Below are 27,844 nucleotides of genomic sequence, written 5' to 3'. Positions count from 1 at the left end.
CGAAAAAGTGAAAAATAAAAAAAAGAAATATCTATGTATTGTAAAATCAAAATAATGAAAATTAAAGAAACTGATAAATTGGAAGACTGGAAATCCAAAAACTGCAACTCATTTTTGCATGTTTTTACTTTTTTTTTTACACAGAAAACAGAACTGAAAATCAAATTTTAATATCAGAGGGACAAAATATGTCTAATAAGGATTGTTAAGAAAAAAAACTATCGTCCTAAGTTAATTTCTCTCGTTTTTACAGGATGAAAACTGTCCCAAAGCAGGCCGAGTGATGCCGCCTTAGGAGGATAAATAATGGTACTTGGATGGTACTTTTGGTTCGCTTTACGTTGCTCTGGGTTAGTCTAGTTTAATGTAGTACTTGGGTGGTACCCCAAATTTTGATTCGCAAGTACTTGAACCTTGAAGATCCTTCTAGTTTTTTTTTTTTTATTGAAAAAACCATATCTTTTCCAAAATAACGGACACATCTAATAAAGTGATCTTTGCATGGGCAATCAAGCGAAGAAGTGTTATTAGGTGAACCACCTAGCACCATTCTTACCAAAAACATTGACAAATCGTCAAGTCAAGTGGAAAAATTCTTACCAGTTTGTAGCGAGTGAGATCCTCCCTATCCAACTTTCTAATAACGGTGATAATCCCTGACCTGGAACCTATAGCAAATTGTCTTAGATCGTTACCGGAGACGATGGAGTACGACACCGGATCATTCTCTGGATCCATCGCCTGGAAGAACAAACCTTCAAATTAACCCTTCTAAAACGCGCACGCTGAAGGTCGTACCGTGATCGTAGCAACCGTGGAATTGATGGTCGCCCCTTCGCTGACTTCTATATCGTAAATGGACTGCTCGAAAATGGGGCTCTGGGTGTTGGGTCCTGGACTAATCGTCACTTCCACGATAGCTTGACTGTACAGTCCCCCTTTATCGGTAGCTTGTACCGTCAAGCTATATTGGTCTCCCGCGTTCAGTTTCCCCACGGTATTCAACTCCCCGGTGGTCGGATCAATGGTAAACTTATTATTCCCATTATTCGACACGTGATAAATGGAATAAGTTACCACCGCGTTATCACCTTCATCGTTATCGGTGGCTTTGATCCTCGTGACTTTCCGGCTAACATCGCCCGCTGGTACCGACACAGGCGGGATTATGGGCAACATGGGGGCGTTATCATTCACATCGTTTAAATGCACTGTCACAGAAGTGGGAGCGCTGGCGGCCACGCTGCTTTTTTCTCTTGCAACTATCTGGAACTTGAATCTGCCAGGGTTGGGAGGGTCTCGGTCTAGGTTGTTTTCGTTGACTAGAAGATGACCGTTTTTGTCGATAGTGAAGAAGGGCGTGGTTAGCTCGAAGGTGTAGGTGGGTTTAGGGTCAGAAGGGCCCTGAAACGGATTTAGTGTAACTGGGTTTTTAAATCAAAGCGAGTCCTTACGAAGTCTTTGTCGATGACGGTGACGGTTAAAGGGTTGTTGTTGGAGTCGAGGACCTTTTCGCCGATGGGGGAGTTTTCGTTGACGTAACCTTCAAGGGATGATAGTTGGATTTCGGGGGGGTTGGCGTCGACGGGTTTCACGGTTATGAAGAGTTTAGCGGTGGTGGAGCGTTTGGCTTCTGAGATTTCTTGGGCCTGGAAGGTATGACATTTTGATACAAAATCAATTTTGGGCTTTTTTAATTTTTTCATTCTTGTCTCAATTTTTTATTATATCTTTCAATGATACGATTTCACAACTTTTGTCCTCTTCAATTTTACGATTTTTCAATTTTTCAAATTTTGACGTTTCTAAATTTTCAGGTTTTTGATTTTTCAATTTTTCGATTTTTTAAGCTTATGCAAAATTAAAAAATTAATTGGAAAATCGAAAATTCAAAAATTCCGAAAATTGAAAAATTGAACTATACATAGAAGAACTGAAAACTCAAGAAATCGAAAAAACTCAAATTTTAAAAATTGAAAAGTTAAAATATCGTAAAGTGAAAAATTGAAAAATCGAAGTATAAAAGAACGAAAAATTGAAAATCCAAAAATAAAAAAATCGATTTCTCGAAAAATTCAGAACTCAAAAAATCGAAAAGTCAAAATACTAAAATATCCCAAAACTGAAATGTCGAAAAACTGAAAAATAGAAGAAAAATTGAAGAATCGAGAACGAAATATCCAAAAATTGGAAAATTAAAATTTTGAAAAATCGAAACTTTGGGAAGTCGGGAAATGGGAAAATAAAAAAATAGATTCATTGAGAAATTGAAAAACTGAAAATTCAGGAACGTCAAATTTTGAAAAATTAAAAAATATTGAAGAAATGAGAAATCGAAAAATCTAAAATTTAAAACATTGAAAAATTAAAATATCGTAAACTTGAAAAACGGAGAAATCCAAACATCAAAAAATTAAAAACAAAAATTCGAAAATCAAACATTCAAAAATCGAAAAGTCAAAACGAAAAACCGATAAAAAAAATTAAAATATAGTAAAATTGAAAAATGGAGAAATCCAAACCTCAAAAAATCAAAAATTTAAAAATTCGAAAATTCAAAATTTAAAAAATCGAAAAATTGAAATTCGCATAATTGCAGATTCGAAAATATGAAAAATCTAGAAATTGAAGAAAATCCAAAAATCTAATAATTGAGAAATCGAAATATGTTAAAATTGAAAAATCGGAGAGTTAAAAGTTTAAAAATCAAAAGAAAACGATAAATCGAAAAATTGAAAAACTGAAAATTCGTAAAATTGAAAAATAGAAAAAAATTGAACGAAATATCCAAAAATTGGAAAATTAAAAAATTGAAAAATTGGGAAATTGGAAAGTAAAAAGACAAAGTCGAAAAATTGCAAACTTAAAAAATAAAAAAATTGAAAAATAAAACTGAAGAACTGAAAAATTCAGAAACGTCGAAACTTGGCAAATTAAAAAATATTGAAGAAATGAAAAATCGAAAATTGAAAAATGGAGAAACCCAAACAGCAAAATATCAAAAAAATAAAAATTCGAAAATCTAAAATTTAAAAATCGAAAAGTCAAAACGAAAAACCTAGAAATCCAAAATCCAAAATTTTAAAAATCGAAAAATTGAAGATTAGAAAATCTGAAAAATCTAAGCATTAAAAAACTGAAAAATCAAAAATTTAAAAGTGTGAAAAATTGAAAAATACAGATTACAAAAAACTGAAAAATCGAGAAATCGAAAAATATCAAATTTAAACATTAAAAAATCGAAAATTGATAAATTTAAAATTTAAAAATCGAGAAATCGAAAAACGAAGAATCTAAGAAGTCGAAAAATTAAAAAATCAAAAAACTGAAAAATCGAAACATCGAAAAATTCAAAGATCTAAAACCGAGAAGTCGAAAACTCGGGAGATCGAGAAATCCAAACATCAATAAATTGAAAAACTTAAAATTTAAAAATTCAAAAACTGGAAAAATAAAAATACCAAAGAACTAAAAACATCAAGACATCGGAGAAAAATCTAAAATTTAAAAAATTTTAAAATCCAAATATCGAAAAATTGGAAATCAAAAAAAAATTGAAAGATTTAATTCAAAAATTAAAAAAGCGAGAAACTGAATAATAGGAAAACTGATAACTGAAAAATTGCAAATCGAAAAATTGAAAAATTTTTAATAAAAAATGAGAACTCGAAGATTTGGATATCAAAAATTGCTAGAACAAAAAATGAAAAATTAAAAAAAAAATGATACCTACTGAAAATCGAAACATTGTAAGAAAGAAAATAAAAAACCGAAACGAAAAGTTGAAATATTGTAATTTGAACAATTTAAAATTAAACAAAAAAAAAACGAAAAATCGAAAAACTGAAAAACCTAAAATTTAAGAATTCAAAAAATTGAATAACAGAAATATCAAGGAACTAAAAAATTAAGAAATCGAAGAAAAACATAAACTTATATATATTATAAAATATCGAAAAATTGGAAATCTAGAAGGAAATTAAAAAGAATCAAAATTCTAAAATGTAAAATCGAGAAACTGAAAAATGTACAATTGAAAAAATGAAAAATTAAAAAATCGAGAAATTGAAAAATCGAAAAATTGATAACTGAGGGAAACTAAAAAATTGAAAAATTTGAGAAATCGAAAAGTCAAAAAAGCAGAGTCGAAAAATTGAAAAATCAAAAACCTAAAAAATCGAAACTTTGGGAAGTCGGAAAATGGGAAAATAAAAAAATTGATTCATTGAGAAATTGGAAAACTGAAAATTCAGAAACGTCAAAATTTGAAAAAGTAAAAAATACTGAAGAAATGAAAAATCGAATATCGTACAATTGAAAAATGGAGAAATCCAAACATGAAAAAATAAAAAAAATAAAAATTCGAAAATCAAAAATCGAAAAGTCAAAACGAAAAACCTAGGAATGCAAAATCGAAAGCTCGGGAGATCGAGAAATCCAAACATCAATAAATTGAAAAACTTAAAATTTAAAGTAAAAATATCAAAGAACTAAAAAAATCAAGACATCGGAGAAAAATCTAAAATTTAAAAAATTTTAAAATCAAAATATCAAAAAATTGGAAATCGAGGAAAAAAATTAAAAAAGCGAGAAACTGAAAAATCGGAAAACTGAAAACTGAAATATTGCAAATCGAAAAATTGAAGTAATGAAAAATTTAACAATTTTTAATAAAAAATGAAAACTCGAAGAGTTGTATGTCAAAAATTGATGGAACAAAAAAATTAAAAATTAAAAATTAAAAAAATTGATACCTACTGAAAAATCGAAAAATTGTAAAAATAAAGAAAATAAAAAACCGAAACGAAAAGTTGAAATATTGTAATTTGAAAAATTTAAAATTAAACAAAAAAAATTAAAAATCGAAAAATTGAAAAACTGAAAAACCTAAAATTTAAAAATTCAAAAAATTGAATAACAGAAATATCAAGGAACTAAAAAATTAAGAAATCGGAGAAAAACATAAATTTAAGGAATTTTAAAATCAAAAAATTGAAAAATTGATATTCGCAAAATTGAAAATCCAAAAATCTAAAATTTCAGAATTCGAAAACTCTAAAATCGAGAAGTCGAAAAATCGAGAGATCGAGAAAAAATCCATACTTTCAAAGTTTGAAAAATTGAAAAATTCAGATTTCAAAGAACTGAAATGTCGAAACTTTGAAAAATGAAAAAATGAAAATCAAAGAATCGAAAATTGATAAATCTAAAATTTAAATATCGAGCAATCGAAAAATCCGAAAAATTAGAATTTAAGAAATCGAAGAATTAAAAAATCAAAAAGCTGAAAAATCGAAATATCAATAAATTGAAAAACTTAAAATTTAAAAATTCCAAAAATTGAAAAGTAGAAATAGTTCTTAGACTAAAAAATCGGAGAAAATTTAAAATTTTAAAAATTTTAAAATCAAAATATCGAAAAATTGGAAATCGAGGAAAAAATTGAAAGATTCGATTCAAAAATTAAAAAAGTGAGAACTTGAAAAATCGAAAAATTGAAACTGAAAAATTGCAAATCCAAAAATTTAAGAAATGAAACATTGCGAAACGAAAAATTGAAGAAATGGAAAATTGAAAAACGTAATACTAAAAAATTAAAAATTGAAAACTTGTGAAATTGCAAATCAAAAAATTGCAAAATCTAACAACTGAAACATTGTTAATTAAAAAATGAAAACTCGAAGAGTTGTATGTCAAAAATTGATGGAACAAAAAAATGAAAAATTGAAAAAAATTTATACTGAAAAATGGAAAAATTGTAAAAATACAGAAAATAAAAAGCCGAAACGAAAAGTTGAAAAATTATAATTTGGAAAATTTAAAACAAAAAATTGAAAAATCGAAAACTGAAAATCGAAAAATCAGGAGATCGAGAACTTAAAAAATGGAATAATTGAAAAATCAAAAACATAAAAATTTGAAAAATTAAACAACATTGAAAAAATGAAAAATCGAAAAATCTAAAATTTAAAACCTTGAAAAATTAAAATATCGTAAATTAACCATTTTCCGCCGAAATTCTGAACGCTTAGAGTCGACATTGGCCTGAGCGGACTCCGGTCTGTGGCTCAACCAAGTTCTCAGACTTCGTGCTATGAAAACTACTTAATAAAACTTCCGCTTTCGCAATCGAACAAGAAAATTCTTCCTCCGTCCCAAACATGAATGTGTACCTACAACTGCAACACGAACCTCCTGACCCAGTTCTCGCCCCAATAAAAACATTGTAATTGGTGGAAATTACACGTAACTAGCGCACCCTATCGTGAATATAAAAACGCAAATATTGACTGTTTAGCATAAATTAAAAAAGGCAATTAAGATCTATCTGGCCGTTAATACATGGCCAAGCGATTCGACATGTTGCGTAAGCGATTTCACGCAACGCCGCCACGCAAAGCCCTCTTACCTTGATGATAATGTTGAACATTTTGGTGGTGGACGTATCGACGGCTTTAATTTGACGCACTGCCCCCGTTTCAGGGTCGACTTTGAAGTAGTCCGCATAGGAATTCGGGGTTCCGCTAACGAACGAGTAGTGGATTGGGGAATTTATTGTGTCCATGTCGACGGCTTGGATTTTTTCTGGCGATATGTTTAAAATTCCGTGCAGCACACCGCTCGATACCTGTATCGCATAATGAAAATTACTTTTTTAATTATCACGAATTAAATGCTGAAATTGCTACGACATAGCAAAACTTATTTTTCAGTTCAACGGACAATTTTTTCTTTTATTGGAAAATTGGGTAAGTACCGAGGCTGAGTATTCGGGGTTGATGCAGGTTCCATCGAGGAGCATGCAGCCTTTGTAGATGAAAGAAGGGTTCTGGTCGTCGTCGTCTTTGATGTTTACTACCAAGGTTGTGGTTGATGATAACCTCTGGGTTTCGTCGTGGGCACGGTCCTGGAAAGAGAATTTTTATCTGATTAGGGGCGTCAAAGACGGGGGAATTTCGATATGAATATTAATTTTTTAAAGGCATGAATCTGATAATGGAGAAATTATTCGTGGGATTGAAACAGTGTTACTTAAAACTCGAAAATTCCATATAAATGAAGTGAATCGAGTAAAGGATTAGCAAATATTATTTCGGTTTCATAAAATAAGACACTCCTTCACATGTGGTTTATGAATCCGTGTTCGGTTTTTGCTCTAGACATCCAGATTTTTGAAAAAAAAATCAAAAGTGAGTCAAAAAATAAATCAGGCAATTTTTTCGTTTTCACCAGTTTTGTTTTTTAATTTTCTTTCATTTTTCAATTATTTCGTTTGCTTCCTCAGTTTTTCAAGTTCTTGATTTTATTTTCTCATTTATTTTTTCAATATTTTTTTCGATTTTGCAGCTTCTGGATTTTTCAACATTTCCGATTTTCCAATTTATTTTATTTTCAATATTTTTGGATTTTTATGTTTCTCATTTGTTAATCTTTCGATGTTTCAATTTTTCGTTTCTTCAATTGTCCTTTTTCTTCTTTTTATCCAATTTTTAGATTTTTCAAAGCTTTCATTTTATATTTTTTCTATTTTTCATTTGTAATTTTTCTCAATTTTACAATTTCGCGAGTTTTTTTCATTCTAAAAGTTGAAAAATCGAGACATTGGAAAGGAGAAAAATTAAAAATCAAAAAAGCGGAAAATCGAAATTCTTAATTTTTATTGTCCATTTTTCCAATTTTTTAATTTATTTGTTTCGCTTAATTTTATAATGTTTCTTTCGATTTTATAATTTTCCGTTTATTCAAATTTTCAATCTCTCATTTTTCAATTCCTTGGTTTTGCAATCTTTACATTTTTCAGATTTGCAATTTTTGGATCTTTCAATTTTCCGATTTTCTCAATTCTTTGATTTTCAGTATTTCGATTTTGCACTTTTCCAATTTTTAGATTTCTCAATTTTTAATGGTTCGATTTTTCAATTTTTTGTTTCATCAATGTTTCTTTTTTTTTCCTGATTTCCAATTTTTAGTTTTTTCAAGGCTTTTATTTTTATACTCCATTTGTTATTTTCCAATTTTGCAATTTTTCCGTTTTTTTTTAATTCCAAAAGTTGAAAAATCGATAGATTGAAAAAGGTAAAAAATAAAAATCGAAAAACTAAAAAATCGCAAAAAATGAAAAATTGAAAATCTGAAAATTGAAAAAAGTGAAAAGAGAAATCTAAATAATGAAAATCGGAAAGTCGAAAAATCGAAAAACCGGGGTTTAAAAATAAAAAATTTAAAAAATCCAGGAATTGAAAAATTTAAAAATCCGAACATCGAAAATTTGGAAAATCGAAAAACAAAAAATGAGAATTCGAAATAAGCCAAAATCGAAAAATCGGAAAGTTAAACATTGAAAATTTTTGAATAAAAACAAACTTGATCGAAAAATCTAAAAATTGAAAAATCCAAAAATCCGAAAAATCGAAAGATCGAGAAAAAACTGGAAAATATAAAATTTAAAAATTTGAAAAATTGAGAAACAGAGATATCAAAAAACTGAAAAATCAAAAAATTCGAAAATAGAGAATTCAAAAAATTTTAAAAATTGAAAAATTCCAAAACCGATTGACCAAAAAAAGCAAAAGATGAAAGAAAAATTGAAGAATCGGAAACCTGAAAATTCTCAAAACTGAAACATTGAAAAATTGAAGTGGAAAAATCGAAAAGTCGAAAGATTTTAAAAATCGAAAAGCCGAAATGTCAAGAAATCGTAAATTCGAAAAATGTAGAATTTAAGAAGTCGAAAAATTGAGAAACTGAAATGGGCTAAATTTGAAAAATCGAAAAATTTAAAAATCAAAAAACTGAAAAATTAAACTATCGTAAAATTTGAAAATTAAAAAATCGAAAAATTGTGAAATCAAAATAGGCCAAAATCGGAAAATTGGAAAGTTCAAAATTGAAAAAATTCCGAATTTGTTGATTTTCTTAATTGTAATTGAAAAATCGAAAAATCGAAAACCGATAAGTCCAAAAATCAAACATCAAAAAACTGAAAAATCTAGAATTTAAAAAGTTTGAAAAATTGAAAAATAGAGACACCAAAGAACTGAAAAATCGGAAAATCGAGATATCGAAAAATCGAAAAATTGAAATGTGGAAGAAAAATTGAAGAAATTTGAAAAACCGCAACACTGAAACCTCGTGAAACTGAAGTCGAAAAATCGGAAAGTCAAAAAATTTAAAAAGTCGTAAAACCAAAACAAAGTTGATCGAAAAATCTAAAAATTGAAAAATCCAAAAATCCGAAAAATCGAAAGATCGAGAAAAATCTGGAAAATATAAAATGTAAAAATTTGAAAAACTGAAAAATCAAAAAATCCGGAAATCCAGAATTCAAAAAATTTTCAAAATTGAAAAATTCCAAAACCTATGTACCAATTGATTGATTGACCAAAAAAATTAAAGATGAAAGAAAAATTGAAGAATCGGAAACCTGAAAACCTCAAAACTGAAACATTGAAAAATTGAAGTGGAAAAATCGAAAAGTCGAAAAATTTTAAAAATCCAAAAACCGAAATGTCAAGAAATCGTAAATTCGAAAAATGTAGAACTTAAGAAGTCGAAAAATTGAGAAACTGAAATGGGCTAAATTCGAAAAATCGAAAAGTTAAAAATTTAAAAATAATCGAAAAATCGAAAACTGAGAAATCGAAAATTCGGAAGATCGAGAAATCGAAAAACTGAAAAATTTTAAATTTAAAAATTCGAAAAATTGAAAAATCCAACTAAAAAATAAAAAAATTAAGAGGTCTTAACAAAATTTGAAATTTAAAAGATTTACAAATTAAAATATGGAAAAATCGGAAATTTGGAAATCAAAAAACTTGAAAGATTCAAAAATGTATAAAACGATAATTTGAAAAATATTAAAAATTGAAAAACCGAAAAGCCAAGAAATCGAAAAATTGAATCAAAAAAACTAAAAAACCGAAACATCGAGAAATTTGAAAACCGAAAATTCGAAGAATTGAGAAATCGAAGTAGGCTAAAATCGAAAAATTGGAAATTCGAAAAATCAAAAAATCGAAAAATCTAAAATTTAAAAATTCATAACAAAAAACTAAAAAATAAAAATCCAGAAACTGAAAGATCAACAAAAAAAAAATAAAAATTAAAAATTGGAAAAATTGAAAAATTAAAAATTGAACACTTGTGATATTGCAAATAAAAAAATTGCATAAACTAAAATTTGAAAAATCCCAAAGTGGGAAAATCGAAAACCTGAAACATTTTAAAAATGAAAACTTGAAGAATGTTGTTAAATTCAAGCAACAAAAAAATTGAAAAAATAAAAAATTATACAATCGGAACATGGAAAAAAAATTATAAAAATAAAGAAAATAAAAACCGAAATCAAAAGTTGCAATTCGAAAATTCCAGAAATGGAAAGTTAAAGAATCTAAAAATTGAAAAATCTAAAACCTGAAAAATCCCAAAACTGAAACATTGTGAAATTGAAGTCGAAAAATCGCAAAGTCGAAAAATTTTAAAAATCGAAAAACCGAGATGTCAAGAAATCGAAGAATATAGAATTTAAGAAGTCGAAAAATTGAGAAATTGAAATGGACTAAATTCGAAAAATCGAAAAGTTAAAAATTGAAAAAATTTAAAATAGAAAATTTTTCGAAAAATCGAAAACCGAGCAGTCGAAAATTCGGAAGATCGAGAATTCGAAACATCAATAAACTGAAAAATTGTAAGTTTAAAAATTCGAAAAATTGAAAAATAGAAATATCAAAGGACCAAAAAATAAAAAACTTAAGAGATCGAAAGAAAATCTCAAATGTAAAAAATTTAAAAATTAAAATATCGAAAAATTGAACATACGGAAATCGAGAAAATTGAAAGATTCAAAAATCTAAAATTAAAAAATCGAGAAATTGAAAAACGAAAAATTAAAATATCGATAAATTGAAAAATATTACAAATCGAAAAACAGAAATGCCAAGGAATCAAAAAATCTGAAACACCGAAACATGGAAAAATTTGAAAACGGAAAATTCGAAGAACTGAGAAATCGAAGTAGGCTAAAATCGAAAAATTGGAAAATCGAAAACTCGAAAAATCTAAAACCGGAAGATCAAAATTGAAAAATCTAAAATTTAAAAATTCGAATAATTGAAAAATAGAAATATCAAAGAACTAAAAATAAAAAATCAAGACATCGGACAAAAAAATTAAAATATCGAAAACTTAGAAATCGCTAAATCGAAAAAAATTTCAAGATTGAAAAGTCTAAAATTTAAAAATCGAGAAACTGAAAAATTTACATGAAAAAACTAGAAATTAAAAAATGGAAAAATTGAATAAAAAGTAAAAACAACAAAAATGTAAACCGAAACCAAAAATGGCAAATAGAAAATTCGAAGAAATGAAAAATTAAAGAATCGAAACATTGAAAAATCGACAATCTGAAAAATCAAAAAATTGAAAAATTGAAAAATCGGAAAATCGAAAAATCTAAAAATTGAGAAATCGAAATAGGCCAAAAGCGAGACAGTTAAGCAATGAAAAATAAAAAAAAGTTAGAAAACGATTGGTAATTGAAAAATCTAAAACTGAGAAGTCGAAAAATCGCAACAGATCGAGAAATGGACGTATTAGAAACCTAAAAAATCTGGAATTTAAAAAGTTACAACTGAAAAAACGAAAAATTAAAAAATCGATAAATTGAAAAATATTAAAAATCGAAAAACCGAAATATCAAGAAACCGAAAAATTGAATAAAAAAACTGAAAAACCGAAACAACGAAAAATTTGAAAACCGAAAATTCGAAAAACTGAGAAATCAAAGTAGACTAAAATCGAAAAATCGGAAAATCAAAAAAATCAAAAAATCAAAAAATTTTAAACCGAGAAGTCAAAAATTAGGAAGATCCAGAAATCAAAACATCAAAAACTGAAAAATCTAAAATTTAAAAATTGAGAAACTGAAAAAACTTGAGATAATGCAAATAAAAAGATTGCATAAACTAAAATTTGAAAAATCTCAAAGTTGGAAAATGGGAAACTTGAAAAATTTAAAAATGAAAACTGGAAGAATGTCGTAAAATTCAAGGAACAAAAAAAATTGAAAATTGAAAAATTGCAATTTGGAAAATTGAAGAAAAGAAAAGTCGAAAGAAATTGAAATTGAAAAAATAAAAAATTATAAAATCGAAACATTGAAAAAAAATTGCAAAAATAAAGAAAATGAAAACGGAAACCAAAAATTGCAAATCGAAAATTCCAAGAAATGAAAAATTAAAGAATTCAAAAATTGAAAAATCGAGAATCTGGAAAATCCAGAAATTGGAAAATCGAAACAGAAAAATTGGAAAATCGAGAAATCTAAAACCGAGAACTCGAAAAGTCGAAACGGATCGAGTAATCGAAACATCAAAAAACTGAAAAATCTATATTTTAAAAAGATTGAAAAATTGAAAAATAGAAATACCAAAGAATTGAAAAATCGGAAAATCGACAAATCGAAAACTCTAAAATTTTAAAAACTGAAAAATTAAAATATCGAAAAATTGAAAAATGGAAAACCTAACGTCAAAACATCGAATAATAGATAAATTCAAAATTTGAAAATCGAAAAATCGAAAAATTGAAAAAAGAAAAAAATTTAAAATTTAAAAATCGAGAAACTGAAAAATCTACAATTGAAAATTTGCAAATCGAAAAACCAAAATGTCAAGAAATCGAACCATCAAAAGATCGTAAAATCGAAAAACGTAAAGTTTAAAAGGTCGAAAAATTGAAAAATCCAAAATCTGAAAAATTTATACATCGAAAAATTGGAAAATCGAAAAATCTGAAACCTAGAAATCAGAAAATTTAAAAAAATCTAAAATTTAAAAATTCGAAAAATTGAAAAATAGAAATAGAGGAGAGCTAAAAAGTTAAAAAATCAAGAAATCGAAAAATATATAATTTAAAAATTAAAATATCGATAAATTGAAAATCGAGAAATCGAAAAATTGAAAAAAGAAAAAAAATCTAAAATTTAAAAATCGAAAAGCTGAAAAATCTATAATTGAAAAGTTGCAAATCGAAAAATTGAAATATCCAAAAGTTGAAAAAGAAAAACTGAAAAATTGAAGAAACGAAAAGTTGAAAAAATTAAAATTGAAAAAACAAAAGATTAAAAATCATTTAAATCTGAAAACTCGAAAAATTGCAAATCTGCATTGGTTATACATGGAATCCTAAAACAAAAAAATAATAATTTTTCAAAAAAGCGAGATTTGTTGGGTTGAACTTCAGGACCAGGGAATGTTCTGTGAAAATAACCTTCTACAAATTTTTTATTCGTATGTTGAAGGTATTAAGAATTTCGTTCATAAAAGGCGCTAGCAAAAATCACTTAGTCACTTTCCACTACTTAATCTAATAAGGTGATTACTGATTAATAATTATCCTCCTATAATTACACTCTCGCCGCTCTAGACAATCAAACCAGCTTAGGCAATTTTAACACAAAACAGGTGTTTGTCCATGCATCCAGTCCTCTCAATCGGTACATTTAAAGCATGAATAAGAGCCGCCCAAAGCGCCTTAAACCTAGACCCGACTTAATCCGCTTGTCTCCATCTTGACTCATAAACTGGTTTCAGCCAACGCAAAATCTAATCAAATCGAAAAAAATCCTCGTGCATTGGAAACCATTATCCATATTAAATTTTCCATCCAATCAAGCAGCAAAGAGAAACTCGAAAAATACCAATCATCACTTACAGTGGCCACTACGGTGACGTAATAACGTTGCGTCTTCTCGAAATCCAACGTCCTATTGACCGTAACCTGACCCTGATGCGGCAGATTGATGGCAAAGAAACCGTAGCCGTCTTCGCTGTGGATTCTGTCGTCATCGTGGTCCACATTGTCACCTGGGATGATGGAGTATTCGACTAGACCATTCACACCGGCGTCCTTGTCTTTGGCTAGGATGTCCTAAACAAGCAATTTTTTTGAAAAATATACACCATCGAAAAGAGCGCGGGTTTTTGCAGAACTGTCTTACCTGGAAGATGGTAGTTCCGACAGGTGTGAGCTGCAACGAACGTAATTAACGCATGTCGAAGACACGTAAAGTGTGCAATTACCTCTGAAATGCTCGTTTCGTATGGCGTGTTAACAAATTCAGGGGCGTTGTCGTTAATGTCAGTCAGTCTTACAATTACTGGTATCGTTCGTTTCTTGTGCGTCGACTTGATTGTGCATATTAACTGGAAAAAGCAACGTTAATTAACAACTCGGAGTAATTAAACATGTACGCATGCATGGACTAGCTACGTTATTATTGTTATTATTATTCCAGTCTATGATATAACTCTAACTGCACGCGTGCAATGCAAATTTATTTTCCGGTATCGGCTCCGGTAATTGCTTAATTAGTCGTACAAGATTTGTCGTATTAAAGATCGGTGAACGGTTGTTCAATTTCCAGTTTTGTTGCTGGATTTCGTGACTGGGTTCTCACGTTTGGAGTTCTTTTCGTAATTGTGGAAGTGAGGATAACAGGACTACCGGTTTTGGCTTTCGTTTTTCGTAATCGAGCTTTACCGAACGTAACGTTTTTCAAATGGACGAAATTGGAATAATATATTTTGACGACATTCTGTCTGTGGATTTAATATGAAAAGGTAGAGGTCGTAAAGAAGTAAACAAACAACAAATGTCTGGATCGAGTTGTTGAATTCGTGGAAAAAGAGGACAAGAATTTGTGGAGAAAAATACAGTTTGCAGTATCATCAGAAGGTTATTCTCGCATTCTGTGTAATCAGATATTGTGCTAAATGACATTGTACCAGTGGTAGGTAAAATCCCTTGCAACCTAGTAATTCTAATAGTGTTCAAAATTTCCACAGATTGGAAAGAGTCCAAAGACTCTAAAGACTAAAGATTTTAAAAGCTCTGAAGGATCTAAGGACTCTAAGGGGTTAAAAGCTAAAATTCTGTTTCAAATACTTGAAAGATTCTAAAGGTTCTAGAGAAATTCCAAAAAACCAAAGATCCTAAAACTTGTAAAAATCGCGTGAACTCTTAAAATTCCAAAGATTTTAAAAAATCCAAAGACTTTAAAGAAAACAAAAATGTTAAAGGCCTAAAAATCGTAAAGATCGAAAAAATTCTTTCTTTAATTTTTATACATAAATCCAAAAGCACTGAAGTCCTTGAAGACTGTAAAAATTGCAGAGATTCCAAAGATTTAGACCCTTGAGATATATACATTTTAGAAAATCTGAAAAAATTTAGAAAGTGTGGGAAAGTATTGGAAAAGGTTGAATTTCAAAATTCTGTTATAACTGGAGCTTGATAATCTTAGAAATTTTGAAAAATGTGTAAATTCTGGTACTTCGGAAAATATCCATTCCTTAAATTTTTTTTCTTCAAATTTTCGTTTCGATTTTTATTTTCTTTAGTTTTACAATTTTTCGGTTTTTCAGTGTTCCGATTTAACAATTTTTTGTTTTCACAATTTGTACTTTTTCAATGTTTCATTTTTTTTTGTTTCTTCAATTTTAAGATATGCAAATTTTCGATTTTTCAATTTTTTCATGTATCTTCAATTTTTAATTTTTCAATTTTTCGACTTGTAATTTTTAGTTCCCGTTTATTTTCGTTATTTTTTCAATTATTAGATTTTGCAATTTTTGGCTTTTATAATTTTTTGTTTTTACGATTTTTCGTTTCTTCAGTTTTTCGATTTGCGATTTTCAATTTTTCATTGTTCTTGTTTCTTCAATGTCTCGATTCTTTAATTTTATAGTATAATATAATATTTTTACAATTTTTCTATTCTTCAGTGTTCCAAGTTAACAATGTTTTGTTTTCAATTTGCAATTTTTCAATTTTTTTTTTGTTTATCTTCAATTTTAAGAAATAAATTCAAATTTTTAAGTTTTTCGATTTTCCAAATTTTAAGTGTTTCAGTTTTTAGATTTTGCAATTTTTCGATTTGCAGTTTCACAGATCTTCAGTATTTCGATTTTTCAATTTTTTCATGTCTTCAATTTCCCGTTTTGTTTTTGATTTTCTTTATTTTTTCAATTTTTCGTTTTCAGTTTGTTGAGTTTCTTTTTCTATATTTTTACAATTTTTCGATTTTTCAGTGTTCCGATTTAACAATTTTTGTTTGTCCAATTTCAATTTTGCTTTCGTTTCGGTTTATTTTCTTTACTTTTTCAATTATTCGATTTCGCTTTTATAATTTTTTTTTACTATTTTTGTTTTTTTTTTCAATTTTGCGATTTGCGATTTCCGATGTTTCGCGTTCTTGTTTCTTCAATTTTTCCACGTAAAATTTCTCGAGTTTTCAAATTTTGATTTTTCAATTTTTTTTTTCTTTATTTTTACGATTTTTCGATTTTTCAGTGTTCCGATTTAACAATTTTTGTTTGTCTAATTTCAATGTAGCAATTTTTCATTTCTTTGGCTTCTTCAATTTTAAGATACGCAAATTTTTAAGTTTTTCGATGTTCCAAATTTTGGATTTCGTTTCGGGTTATTTTCCTTATTTTTAGAATTTTTCGATTTTTCAATTTCAATTTTTTCGTTTCTTCTATTTTCTTTTATTTTAAGATATGCGAATTTTTAAGTTTTTCGATTTTCCAAATTTTGGATGTTTCAGTTTTTAGATTTTGCAATTTTTCGATTTGTAGTTTCACAAATTTGCAATTTTTCGAATTTTCAATTTCTTCATGTCTTCAATTTTTCGTTTAGTTTTTGATTTTCTCCATTTTTTCTATTTTTCAGTCTTTCAATTTTTAGATTTTGCAATTTTTCGCTTTCGGTTTGTGGAGTTTTTTATTTTTACAATTTTTCGATTTTTCAGTGTTCCGATTTAACAATTTTTTGTTCGTCCAATTTCAATTTTGCTTTCGTTTCGGTTTATTTTCTTTACTTTTTCAATTTACTTATTCAATTTTTCAACGTTTCGCTTTTATAATTTTTTGTTTTTACAATTTTTCCTTTCTTCAATTTTTCGATTTGCGATTTTCATTTTTCTTGTTTCGTCGATTTTTCGACTAAAAATTTGCTCGAGTTTTCAATTTTTAATTTTTCAATTTTTCTTTCGATTCTCTAATTTTTCGTTTCTTCATATTTTCCTTTCGGCTTTTTATTTCCTTTATTTTTACAATTTTTCGATTTTTCAATTTCAATTTTTTCAATTTTTCATTTTTTCATCTCTTCTATTTTACGAATTTTTAAATTTTTCGATTTTCCAAATTTTGGATGTTTCAGTTTTTCAATGTTTCATTTTTTTTTTGTTTCTTCAATTTTTCGAATTTTCAATTTCTTCATGCCTTCCCTTTTTCGTTTCGTTTTTTATTTTGTTTATTTTTTCAATTCTTCATTTTCTCAATTTTTCCTTTTCAGTTTGTCGAGCTTTCAATTTTTAATTTTTCAGCTTTTTCAGTTATTTTTTTTATTTTTTCAATTATTCGATTTTTCGCTTTTATTTTTTTTGTTTTTACAATTTTCGTTTCTTCAATTTTTTCATTTGCGATTTTTCAATTTTCAATTTTTCTTGTTTCTTCAATTTTTTGGCTCAAACTTAATTTTTCAATCTTCGGATTTTTTAATTTTTCATTTCTTCAAAATTTCGTCTCGTCTTTTTACTTTCTTTATTTTTACAATTTTTCGATTTTTCAATGTTCCGAGTTAACAATTTTCAGTTTTATCAATTTCAATTTTTTCAATTCTTTGATTTGCAATTTTTCAATTTTTATTTTATTTTGTTTTTTCAATTTTAAGATACGCAAATTTACGCGGATTTTTCGATGCTTTTTTTTCAATTTTTAAGTTTGTAAATTTTTGGTTTCTTAATGATTTAATCTTTTCATTTCTTTCATTTCTGCAATGTTTCGATTTTTCAATTTTCTTTGTTTTTTCAGTATTTAAAAAAAAATTGAAAAATCGTAAAATAGTACAATCAAAAATGAAAAAACGAAAAAATTTAATGCAAACCTTGAAAAATCTAAAAATTGAAAATTTTAAAAATTGGAAAATCGAGGAATTGAAAAACGAAGATTGAAAATTGGAAAAATTGAATAATTGAAAAATGATAAAATCCAAAGAAACACTGAAAAAATAAAGGCAATGAAAAAGTCTAATCTCGAAAATCTGAACATTCTAGAAATTTTGAAAATTTTGAAAACTACAAAAATTCCCAAAAAATTAAAATAAAATAAAAAAATATTAAATCTCAAAATCTCAAAACTTTACAAAATCTTAACATTGTAGATATTCTAGAAATTCCAAAGTTTCCAAAAGCACTGAAGGCCTTGAAGACCCTAATTATTATCTTATAAGTCTTGGAAACTGTGAAAATTCCGAACATTTAGACTCTCGAGATACATATATACATTTTAGAAAATCTGAAAAAATTTAGAAAGTGTGGGAAAATATTGGAAAACTTGAATCTAAAAATTCTATTATAATTGGAACTTGATAAGTAATTTTAGAAATTTTGGAAAATGTGTAAATTCTGGTCATTTTGTGTACTTCGGAAAATTACGATTCCTTAATTTTTGCATTCCTTCAAATTTTCGTTTCCATTTTTTATTTTCTTTATTTTTACAAATTTTCGGTTTTTCAGTCTACTGATTTAACAATTTTTTGTTTTTTCAATTTTTAATTTTTCAATTTTTCGATTTGTAATTTTTAGTTCCGGTTTATTGTCTTTATTTTTTCAATTATTCGATTTTTCAATGTTTGGCTTTTATAATTTTTTTATTTTACGATTTTTAGTTTCTTCAGTTGTTCGATTTGCGATTTTCAATTTTTCATTGTTCTTGTTTCTTCAATGTTTCAATGTTTCGATTCCTTAATTTTTCATTTCTACAAATTTTTGTTTCGATTTTTTTTTTCTTTATTTTTGCAATTTTTCCATTTTTCAATGTTCCAAGTTAACAATTTTTTGTTTTCTCTATTTTAATTTTTCAATTTGCAATTTTTCAATTTTTATTTTTTTTGTTTATCTTCAATTTTAAGTTTTCCGATTTTCCAAATTTTGGATATTTCAGTTTTAGATTTTGCAAATTTTCCATTTGCAGTTTCACAGATCTCCAATATTTCGATTTTTCAATTTTTTCATGTCTTCAAATTTTCGTTTTGTTTTTGATTTTCTTTATTTTTTCAATTTTTCGGTCTTTCAATTTTTAGAGTTTGCAATTTTTCGCTTTCAGTTTGTCGAATTTTCAATTTCTCCATGTGCAATTTTTCGTTTCGGTTTATTTTCCTTACTTTTTCGATTATTCAATTTTTCAACGTTTTGCTTTTATAATTTTTTGTTTTTACAATTTTTTCTTTCTTCAATTTTTCGATTTGCGATTTTTCAATTTTTCATTTTTCTTGTTTCGTCGATTTTTCGACTTAAAATTTGCTCGAGTTTTCAATTTTTAATTTTTCAATTTTTCGGTTCTTTAATTTTTCGTTTCTTCATATTTTCCTTTCGGCTTTTTATTTCCTTTATTTTTAATTTTTCAATTTCAATTTTTTCAATTTTTCATTTTTTCATCTCTTCTATCTTACGATTTTCCAAATTTTGGATGTTTCAGTTTTTAAATTTTGCAATTTTTCTAATTTTCAATTTCTTCATGTCTTCACTTTTTCGTTTCGTTTTTCAGTTTCTCAATTTTTCGTTTTCAGTTTGTCGAGTTTTCAATTTTTAATTTTTCAGCTTTTTCAGTTATTTTTTTTATTTTTTCAATTATTCGATTTTTCGCTTTTATATTTTTTTGGTTTTGCAATTGTCGTTACTTCAATTATTCGATTTGCGATTTTTCAATTTCCCATTTTTCTTGTTTCTTCAATTTTTCTCGAATTTTTATTTTGATCAAATTCAGTTTTTTCAATTTTTCGATTTGTAATTTTTCAATTTTTTTTTGTTTCTTCAATTTCAAGATGCGCAAATTTTTAAGTTTTATCGTCTTCAATTTTCCGTTTCGTTTTTTATTCTTTCAATTTTTCAGTTTTTCAATTTTTGGATTTTTTAATTTTTTCAATTTGCAGTTTTCCTGATTTCAATTTTTCGATTCCATTGGCTTTTTCTTTTGGATTTTTCGATGCTTTTTTTTCAATTTTTAAGTTTCTAAATTTTTGGTTTCTCAATGCTTTAATCTTTTCATTTCTTTCATTTCTGCAATGTTTCGATTTTTCAATTTTTTGGTTTTTTTCAGTATTTCCGATTTTTCAATTTTTCAAGTTTTCCATGTTTCAACTTTCGAATAAAAAAATTTGAAAAATCGTAAAATAGTAGGTACAATCAAAAATGAAAAAACGAAAAAATTAAAATGAAAACCTTGAAAAATCTAAAAATTGCAAATCATGAATTTGAACGATTGAAGAAACAAAAAATTGCAAAATTGGAAAATTTAAAAATTGGAGAATCGAGGAATTGCAAAACGAAGATTGAAAATTGGAAAAATTGAATCATTGAAAAATTATAAAATCCAGAGAAACACTGAAGAAATAAAGGCAATGAAAAAATCTAATCTGAACATTCTAGGTAGAAATTTTGAAATTTTGAAAATTACGAAAATTCACAAAAATTAAAAGAAAATAAAAAAATATGAAAAATCTTTGATATTTTCGATTTTTCGTTTCTCAAATTTTAATTTTTCTATTCTTCATTTCTTCAATTCTTCGATTTTTTAATTATTCGATTTTTTCTTTATTCATTTTTAGATTTTCGAAGTTTTACGAATTTTTATGTTTTCAATTTTTAAATTAATCGATTTTTCTGTTTTCAATTTTGCAACTTCTCAATTTTTAATTTTCCGTGTTTTCAATTAGGAGTATTTCATTGTTTCACTTTTAGTTTTTCGGTCTTAATTTTGCAGTTTTTAACATTTCGTTTCGTACATTTTGCACAATTTTCAATTTTTCAATGTTTTCAATTTTTCAATTTTTCGATTTTTCCATTATTCTGATTTTTCAGACATTCCATCTTTCGAATTTTTACAATTTTTCGTTTCTTCAATTGTTCCATTTTTTCCCTTTTGAATTTTTTATTTTTCAATTATTTAATATATGTAGATATTCTTTTTTCATTTTTACGTTTTCGGAATTTTACAATTTTTTATTTTTTGAATTTTTAAATTTGTCGGTTTTTCGATTTTCTAAATTTTCAATTTTCCTTATCTCGATTTTTAATTTTTCCTATTTTCAATGACTTCATTATTTGATTTTTAGTTTTCGGTCTTTATTTTGCAGGTTTTTAACTTTTCATTTCTTAAATTTTGCATAATTTCAATTTTTCAATATTTTAAAATTTTCAATTTCCGGATTTTTCAAATATTCTGTCTTTCGTTTTTTTTAGTTTTTCGTTTTTTTTAGTTTTTCGTTTTTTTACAAAATTTTTCGTTTCTGCAGTTCTTCGTTGTTTTTTTTTTTAATTTCTTAGTTTTAAAATTATTTAATGCATTGTTTCTCGCCCTTTAATTTTTCAGTTCTTCATTTTTCTAATTTTTTTGTGTTTTAACTTTTGAATTTTTTAAGTTTTTAGTTTTCTGTTTTTTCATTTTTACGTTTTCAAAATTTTACGATTTTTTGTTTCTTCAATTTTTAAATTTGTCAGTTTTTCGATTTTCCAACTTTTTAATTTTTCTCTATTTCGATTTTTAATTTTTCCTGTTTTCAATTATTTCATTATTTGATTTTTAGTGTTTCGATTTTTTTTCATTTTTTAAATTTTCCAAATTTTCAATTTTTCAATGTTTCCAATTTTTCAATTTCTCGATTTTTCAAATCTTCCATCTTTCGATTTTTTACTTTTTCGTTTGTTTACAATTTTTCGTTTCTTCAGTTTTTTTTTTCTTTTGAATTTCTTAGTTTTTCGAATATTTAATGTAGGTATATTTCGTTTCTCGACTTTAAATTTTTCAGTTCTTCATTTCTTCGATTTTTGTGTTTTTTAATTTTTAAATTTTTTACATTTTTGATTTTCTCTGATTCCATTTTTATGTTTTCAAATTGTTCGATTTTTTATTTTTTCAATTTTTAAATTGGTCAGTTTTTTCAACATTTTAACTTTTTTGTATCTCGATTTTTAATTTTCCCTGTTTTCAATTATTTCATTATTTGATTTTTAGTGTTTCGGTCTTTTTTTCATTTCTTCAATTTTGCAAATTTTCAATTTGTCAATGTTTCCAGTTTTTCAAATTCTCGATTTTTAGATTATTCTGATTTTTCAAATGTTCCATGTTTCTATTTTTTTTGTTTTTCGCTTTTTTACAATTTTCCGTTTCTTCAGTTTTTCGTTTTTTTTCCTCTGAAGTTTTTAGTTGTTCGATTATTTAATGTATTTTTCGTTTCTCGCCTTTTAATTTTCCAGTTCTTCATTTCTTCAATTTTTCGGTTTTTTAACTTTTGAAGTTTTTAAATTTTTCATTTTCTTTTTCTCCAAATCTCAAAATCTCAAAAGTTTACAAAATCTTAACATTATAGATATTCTAAAAATTCCAAAGTTTCCAAATGTTTGAAATATTTAAAAGGGTTCAAACTTTTCCAAAATTCTAAAGACTCGATGCATTCTAAAAATGTAAAAAAAAAAAATTCTCAAAGTTGTTAATAATTTTTCGAAGTTATATTTGTTCGAATTTATTTAAATTTCTTAGAGGATACATCATTTGCATAATTTCAATTTTTCAATATTTTAAAATTTTCAATTTCCGGATTTTTCAAATATTCTGTCTTTCGTTTTTTTTAGTTTTTCGTTTTTTTACAATTTTTCGTTTCTTCAGTTTTTCGTTGTTTTTTTTTCTTTTGAATTTCTTAGTTTTTCGATTATTTAATGTATATTTCGTTTCTCGACTTTAAATTTTTCAGTTCTTCATTTCAATTTTTCGGTTTTTTAATTTTTAAATTTTTTAAATTTTTGATTTTCTCTGATTCCATTTTTATAATTTTCAAAATTTTTCGATTTTTTATTTTTTCAATTTTTAAATTGGTCAGTTTTTTCATCATTTTAACTTTTTTGTATCTCGATTTTTAATTTTCCCTGTTTTCAATTATTTCATTATTTGATTTTTAGTGTTTCGGTCTTTTTTTCATTTCTTCAATTTTGCAAATTTTCGATTTGTCAATGTTTCCAGTTTTTCAAATTCTCGATTTTTAGATTATCCTGATTTTTCAAATCTTCCATCTTTCTATTTTTTTTTGTTTTTCGCTTTTTTACAATTTTCCGTTTCTTCAGTTTTTCGTTTTTTTTTCCTCTGAAGTTTTTAGTTTTTCGATTATTTAATGTATTTTTCGTTTCTCGCCTTTTAATTTTCCAGTTCTTCATTTCTTCAATTTTTCGGTTTTTTAACTTTTGAAGTTTTTAAATTTTTCATTTTCTTTTTCTCCAAATCTCAAAATCTCAAAAGTTTACAAAATCTTAACATTATAGATATTCTAAAAATTCCAAAGTTTCCAAATGTTTGAAATATGTATTTAAAAGGGTTCAAACCTTTCAAAAATTCTAAAGACTCGACGCATTCTAAAAATCTAAAAAAAAAAATTCTCAAAGTTGTTAATAATTTTTCGAAGTTGTATTTGTTCGAATTTATTTAAATTTCTTAGAGGATACATCATTTGCTAAAGTCAGCCTTATTTTAGAAGGTACTAGCCCCGCCCACCCACCCTCTCTTTTCTTAGACGGTATCTCATTTGCCAAAATCAGTTTTACCTTAGCAAGTCCTAGGCCCTCCCACCCGCCCTCTCTTTTCTTTCTTTGAATATTTTAAGGCTAAGTCGCCACTTGAAGTAATAAAATTCAGTCTTCATCTAACCAAAAAACCAATGAAATTCAAAAGCGGAGGTGGGTGGGGTTAGTTTTAACTTTTCGTCTAGATTCCAATGTTCATTAATACAAAAACGCCCTTTTTGTCCAATAAAATGAGCGATCAGAAGAAAAATCGGGTGGGTGGGCGGGGTCACTTTGAATTTTTTTAAGCATAAATTTGACCACTTCAGGTATAGACAGACAGACGGAAACGGGAGACCTATTTGTTCGTATTCTAGGGGTCATGAAACGTCGAGAAAATGTACAATATCATCTGGGCGGTTCCAGTTTACGAGATTTCAAAACTAATGACACAATTTTCAGTTTTAGGAATACAATTATTGCAATCTTGAGGAGTGTTTTTAGAATAAGCACGGAGTTTGGTAAAGTGTGAATAATCCAAATCAACACAGTTTTCTTATATTTTGTAAGATGCTTTTTATATTTAATCAATTTTATCGTTGATGGACCAAACTAATGCGGAAAATGAGTATTTCTCTCTTTTTTATTACAGTACTAAAGTAGGAGTAAAAATATTTTAGTCAAGAGATCTGAAATCTTAGACGTAGTCGCATAAAATTATTACTAGATAGACCAATTTTAAAACTTAAAGAGGACGATAAACATCTTGTTTCGTGATCGGTGGGCACGTGTCTATACAAAGGAAACAACCATTTGCATAAGTCAAGAACCTTCCCATAAACATTTTTGTTATTATTGAATCGACCAAAACTACAGTTGGCAAATTGACATACAAGTATGTGAAAAGGTGGCAAAATGGAACAGGTCGCTTTAAACAAACCCAGTAAAAACCTTGTAAATTATCAAAGACTACACCCAACACACTAACCGCTTCCGTATCACCTGAAACCTTCACACAACCGTAACACGTCTTAACCTCCAAATTCTCCCTATTCTTTCCTCAAAGAACAATCCTATCTCTTTTCAGCTTTCTACACAATACTTTTTTTACTACAACGCGTAATAATCTTGCCGCAATCAATCCAAATGTGAACAACCTTAAACAATCATTTCCATAATTACTGTCGTCAAGCTACTGCAACAGTTGCAGTTCCTTTCACTCGCCAAATTATCAATATTTAACCTCCAACCTTTCCCCGAAAAATTACCATTTCTCGCATCACGGATTATAGATTTCCAGCAATCACCTAACCTTCGCCCCATTTCGCAACAATTATTGTATTTTTCGCAAAAAAACGTGGTGAAATTATTAGAAAGTCCATGCAAATGCGGTTTCTCTGGTACCTACCTGAAACACTATGTGCGATAGACTGTTTTCGTCCCGATCTAGCGGCGACAATAGCTGGAGTTTTTTTCCATTGAGGAAAAACAAAGACGGACCTTTGGGGAAAGACAGGTCTAGGAAAATATCGACGTTGGGTTCGCCGATTATGGGTAACTCTGGTGGGACGGTTTCTTGGCTGATGGCTGAAATTTGAGTTAAAAGGGAAACGTGACCTAATTCGGGTACTCACATCTGGCTCGGCTTTCTTCGATGTCTAGAATGATGTTCGATTGACCTGACTCCACTTCACATAGCCCTGAAACATAATTAAATTTGTTAAATAAATGCACGTGTTTTTCCCTCCATTGTTAATATGATTATGCTTTCATTGTGTTTTGTGTACACTTGTATCGATTCGGGTTTAATATGAGTGGTTCTTATTAGTCTGACTTTGAAAGGTACACCGTCATTACAAGAAAAATGGAGGTAGTTGCCATGCTATTTGGCTATACCATTTTCATTTTTTGTTGTTTGGTTTCAGGATTCCAAAGACGATAGTATCACTAACGACTACGGATATATCTTCCAACCCCTTGTTTACAACGCCATTGCTTTCGGGATGACCCCTTTCAAGCTAAAAAACGGCAAAATGGTCATTTCGTACCTCCGAATCATCCCTACCATCATCCTGATTACAGCGAACCTAGTACTAACAGTACTATATTTCAAAAGTCTGAACGAAAACATCGCCGCTGACTTTGATAAAGCTGACACTATCAAATTCCTTGCAGTCTTGCGCGATCTAGGAAGTACCACAATCATGGTTTTTATTCTCATCTCGTCGTACATTTCCAGCGGACGCATGTCCGAAGAACTCAAAAAACTCACCCAGATTGAAGCAGAACTCAGACGATTTAATCTCGAAAACAGCATCAAAGACCGTAACTACATCGTACGAAAGTACCTAATTGTCACACTCATCATTGAAAATTTTCTCTTCAATTTCTTAGGGGAGATTGCGTCAGCTTTCGTCCGTGAAAGCGACCGTCTGATGTACTTGTTCGTGAACATGTACCCTCGACTGATCATAGGTCTAGTCAACTGTTGCCTCTACTCCGTGCTTATGTTAATAGAAACCCGATTCGAGCTTATCAACGAGTTGATATCAGCAAAAATCGACAAGTCGCATCGGGTGTCGAAGTACCCGAACGAGTTCGATTTTTGTGATAACGTCTACCACTTGGTTTCGCTTCACAAGATTCTAGTCAAGGTGTCCAAACAAGCCAATTCTATTTTCTCGTTCCACGCTTTAGTTTGCATCGCTATCAATTTTATTCTTCTGATTGGTGATTTGCACACTTCTATGTATATTATTTTTTTTGATTTGTTTTCCAAGCATCACCGGATTGTTCTCGATATGATAAAAAACTGCGTCACTTACATTTTTGAGTTGTTCTACTTGGCGAAGCGAAGCAGCGATTTGTGCAACGAAGCCAACCGCTCGAAGGTACTTCTTCTAGGGATCAGAATCAACATTGATAAAGAGAACGAAAGAAACGCGGTGATAGCGTCCGTGTTAAAATTAATGCAAAACAAGCTAGAAATAACAGCGTGCAAACTCTTCAATATTGATAACGCGCTACTGTTTTCGGTAAGCAATTGATATAGTTTGATATTATCAAAACGATTGATTTTAGATATGTGGCGCTGCGTCTTCGTACCTATTCATCATGCTTCAGCTCGATATTGGAAACAATCAAGCTAAAACTACTGACACGCCCTTGACAACTCTAACATACCCAACTAGTGAATAATGATTTGCACTTAGTCGTCTATGGTGATCAATTTACTTCAACCACTAAAATAAATTAGTACAGTTACGACTAATCTAATATAGAATAGCTACATTTTCGATTTTATTATGAAAGCTCGAACACTCGTTCAAGTTTTGGCCCCCATAATCCTCCTTTCCAAAATTTTTGGCATGCAGCCGTACATCGTCAGGAAAAAACGACTACGCGTTTCATTAATTCGTTTGATTTATACAACCGCGTGCTTATCAATCTATCTATGGCACGTTTATTTATCGCTTCGACGAGCCAACAACGTTGGCAAAATGTCGTCAATGATGGTCAAAAGTTTCGGCTGGACGTTGCTAATTTTTGTCATAGTGTTAACCGGGAGAGATGTTTTCGCAAAAATTTTACAAGCGTCGGACAAACTTGTCAAAGTTGATATGACATTGGCGCGTTTTAGACAAAAAGACCTTTTGGAGTGCAACTATCAACATAGACGATACTTATTGGTATTGATATTAATAAATGGGGTTTATAATCTCATCAGCGAAATTTTTGTCAAACTGACCGGAAGACACGGCGCCGTCGACTTCTTTGTCAATTTTACTTACCCCAGGATTGTCATCAGCGTTGTCAATGTCAAGTTCTTCCTCTTGATGATAATTATCAAAAGCAGGTTTAAGATTATCAATGACGTGTTAAAAGATAAAGTCGGTTTTGTCGAATTAGTTGAAACTCACAAGACTCTCAGACACATCACGAACACCCTCAATTCCGCGTTTTCTTTGTACCTTTTGCTTCTACTAACTCAGAGTTTTCTGATGACTTTAGTAGATTTACACAGTACTTTATACATGATTTTATTTCAATCGTTCGTGGCGAAGTTTCAAACCATCTTCATCACAATCAAAAACTGTTTCATCTACTGCTTCGATCTGTGTTTTTTGACGACAATTTCGTCAAATCTGTGTTCAGAGGTACGTTCTTTGAAAGTTAGCACACAAATCTAGCGTTATTTCTAGGCAAACCTGACCCGAAATTGCGTCCTGGGTC

General features: G+C 28.1%; 1 protein-coding gene across 1 annotated transcript in view; it reads right to left on the bottom strand.

The window, feature by feature from the left end:
* Positions 1-27,844, bottom strand: part of LOC135125115 (cadherin-99C) — a 119,334-nt gene that overhangs the window by 8,888 nt on the left and 82,602 nt on the right. Inside the window, exons 3-12 of the mRNA XM_064050466.1 lie at positions 25,246-25,311; positions 25,020-25,198; positions 14,082-14,204; positions 14,000-14,029; positions 13,714-13,929; positions 6,758-6,907; positions 6,410-6,628; positions 1,455-1,649; positions 799-1,404; positions 601-741 (exon numbers count right to left, since the gene is read on the bottom strand). Coding sequence (XP_063906536.1) covers positions 601-741; positions 799-1,404; positions 1,455-1,649; positions 6,410-6,628; positions 6,758-6,907; positions 13,714-13,929; positions 14,000-14,029; positions 14,082-14,204; positions 25,020-25,198; positions 25,246-25,311 — 1,925 coding nt within the window. The remainder of the gene's footprint in view (positions 1-600; positions 742-798; positions 1,405-1,454; positions 1,650-6,409; positions 6,629-6,757; positions 6,908-13,713; positions 13,930-13,999; positions 14,030-14,081; positions 14,205-25,019; positions 25,199-25,245; positions 25,312-27,844) is intronic.

This window comes from Zophobas morio, unplaced genomic scaffold, assembly GCF_036711695.1.
Source record: "Zophobas morio isolate AGI-343-1 ecotype UQ-CSIRO unplaced genomic scaffold, CSIRO_AGI_Zmor_V1 ptg000008l, whole genome shotgun sequence".
NCBI lineage: Eukaryota > Metazoa > Arthropoda > Insecta > Coleoptera > Tenebrionidae > Zophobas > Zophobas morio.
Note: the sequence above shows the minus strand (reverse complement) of the source record. Positions and strands in the feature narration are given on the sequence as shown.